Source organism: Anomaloglossus baeobatrachus, chromosome 5 (genome assembly GCF_048569485.1).
Source record: "Anomaloglossus baeobatrachus isolate aAnoBae1 chromosome 5, aAnoBae1.hap1, whole genome shotgun sequence".
NCBI classification, from domain to species: Eukaryota; Metazoa; Chordata; class Amphibia; order Anura; family Aromobatidae; genus Anomaloglossus; species Anomaloglossus baeobatrachus.
In genome coordinates, this window is record NC_134357.1 from 275,659,883 (window position 1) to 275,662,718 (window position 2,836).

General features: G+C 44.8%; 1 protein-coding gene across 1 annotated transcript; it reads left to right on the top strand.

Annotated features, from left to right (window-relative positions):
• Positions 1 to 630: 630 nt before the first annotated feature.
• Positions 631 to 2,520, top strand: LOC142312744 (uncharacterized). The gene is made up of 3 exons (XM_075351732.1): positions 631 to 1,122; positions 1,203 to 1,359; positions 1,488 to 2,520. Exons 1-3 carry the CDS (start codon positions 1,008 to 1,010, stop codon positions 2,518 to 2,520), a joined length of 1,305 nt encoding a protein of 434 aa, XP_075207847.1. The 5' UTR covers positions 631 to 1,007.
• Positions 2,521 to 2,836: the final 316 nt, after the last annotated feature.

A 2,836-nucleotide genomic window follows, 5' to 3' on the forward strand; every position in this document is an offset into this window, starting at 1 on the left:
GTTGTGAGCTGCGTACATGTACTTAGACATTGTTTTTTCTTTACAGGTGCAGTGTTGCGGTCAGAGTTTGGTCCAGCCAGTTGCTGTGTTCCTTCGGTTCTGTGCAAGTGTGCAAATCTTGTGGAGGAGAGTGTTCCTGAGGTAATGTCCACAGTACTGTCCACAGATCACTGTTGTGAGCTGCGTACATGTACTTAGACATTGTTTTTTCTTTTTTTACAGGTGCAGTGTTGCGGTCAGAGTTTGGTCCAGCCAGTTGCTGTGTTCCTACGGTTCTGTGCAAGTGTGCAAATCTTGTGGAGGAGAGTGTTCCTGAGGTAATGTCCACAGTACTGTCCACAGATCACTGTTGTGAGCTGCGTACATGTACTTAGACATTGTTTTTTCTTTACAGGTGCAGTGTTGCGGTCAGAGTTTGGTCCAGCCAGTTGCTGTGCGAGGCCTGTAATAAAATAAGATATGTCGTCTTCTGGTAGCCCGCCCTCCGGTTCACAAACTGAGGTATATATTTTTTTTTTTGGTTTTTTTTTTAAAAAAAAAAAAATTTTTTTAAATAAACGACATTTACCCAGGTGGCCGAAACATCACAGGAGATGCTGCCAGAAGAGGACGGAAGGGGTGGAGAAATACACGGAGCGGGCGGTCATAGTGTAAGTTTCATACAGGAATTGTTTACCACAGCACACCAAACACATAAGTAAATAATGGTTTTTTTTTTTCTTCACTAAAGGCTTCAACTTCTAGGGCTCACGATAGAGCTCCCCCAAGACCGTCCCAGGGTCGTCGTCGAGGTGGCGGTGGTCATAGTGTAAGATTTTATTTTTATTTTTTTTTTGTTTTTTCATGTCTGTGTGAATTTCTGTCTATTTTTTTTTTTTTTTTAATTTCTTTTTTCTTTCTTTGAACAGGCATCACAGCGTGCTCCCGATTCTGACGGTGAGGAGGCCGGATTTATCAACATCGACCTCCTCATCGATGAAGTTAGAGAGAGGGAGCCGCTGTGGAACATGTCTGACCGCCGCCACGCTGATTCAATCGTAACCCGTCGACTCTGGGACGAGGTATGCCACGCAGCGATAGAAGGTTGGGGGGAGCTCAATTCTCGTGGCCAGAAGAAAGCGCGTAAGTATTCACAGTTCAGTAGGTTATGCTGCAGGATGTAATGTGTTGTATACTAACCACTTTGTGCTTTCCACTTTCAGGTGACAAACTTCTGAAGCGGTGGCGGTCTATCAGGGATCGCTTCAAAAAGGAGTTGAATCAAGAGATGCAGGCCCCGAGTGGATCCGGAGGACGCAGATCGAAGTACCGTTACTTTAGAGCGTTGTCGTTCCTCCGGACAACTATGGTGTGCAGAAGGTAAATATTCCCCACAATATGTACAAAGTATAATATTTTATGTCTGATTTTTTTTGCCTTTTTTTTTAGTCAGTGCCAATGTATAGCAATTAAATTAATTATTGTTTTGTTTTTCCTCTTTTTAACAGCACCGTCTGCAGCACTCAGGAGCCTGCATCGAACCCGACAGGAGCGATCCCTGAACAGTCCGCCACTGGGGAACACAGGCACAGACCCGACCCATCTGAACCTTCCCTTCCATCTACATCTGTCCCATCCACCTGCGCTGGAGCTTCCCGTGAGACTTCATTACCTGAAGCTGCTGGTGACGAGATAGCTTTTCCCCTACCCCACCCCTCTGACACTGCTGCCCTCAGTAGAACACCTTTGGGTTCTGGGCGTCAGCGTCATAGGGGTCAGGAAAAAAACTATGCGCCCGAGTTCTTGCATCTAAATGCAGCCTTCCAGAACGCCATTAAATTATTAGCCGAACAAAATAGTTTTGGTTTTAGCTTCATAAAGGCCAATATGGATAAAAATACACACGAATTGTGCACGCGTCTGGACAGGCTGCATTTAGATGCAAGTAAATCACCCAATCATTGCTTTTTTCAAGCCGTACTAGAGCGCATGGAAAAGCTATCTCCTGACCAGCAGATGCATGTAATGCAAGCCACACGGCAGGCTCTTGCGCAGGTTTCCTCCCAACCACCTCCACCCACCCCTCCTCCAGCACCTGCCCCCCCTCCAGCCATTGTCCCTACTCCCCCTGCTGCCCAGTACCAGCCTGCTGCCCAGTACCAGCCTGCTGACCAGTACCAGCCTGCAGCCCAGTACCAGCCTGCGGCCCAGTACCAGCTCCCAACCACATCTGCCCCTACACTTCCTACCCACTACCACATCTCGCCTTCCACACCCATCATGACCCCAACTCAAGCCAATTCACCCGCCACCTCTTCTGTCTCCCAATCCCTCCACTCCACCCCTCAATCCTTACCAAATCCCATCCCATCTCCTGGTTTCCCTCTTGGTTTCTCAACCACACCTTCACCTTCTGTTACTTCCCCACCACCACCACCAACACCACTTTCCACCCTCAATACTCCCACTGTGCGTGTGTTCCCATCTGTCAGCCCCTCCAGTACTATCTCCACCCCAAACCCAAGATATACAAATTTATAATTTATGTATGTAATAAAAAATAAAAGTTTTTTGTTGAAAAGTATTTATTTGTTCTTGTTTTTTTTGGGGGGGAATATTATTTTGCAAGTTAAGTTAATAATAAGGTAATACAAAAACATAACATGTTGTAATTTGACGGTGTAAAAATTACAAATTTTTAAAGAGATTCAAAGATTAAAATTAACAAGGTTAACAAGATATTTTTTAATTTATTTATAACTATTTTTATTTGTTATAAAACTAAACAAAAATCTTATACCATTTGATCTTGCCAATCTACTCTACCTTCTGGGGACACAAAATAGTCAGCATATTT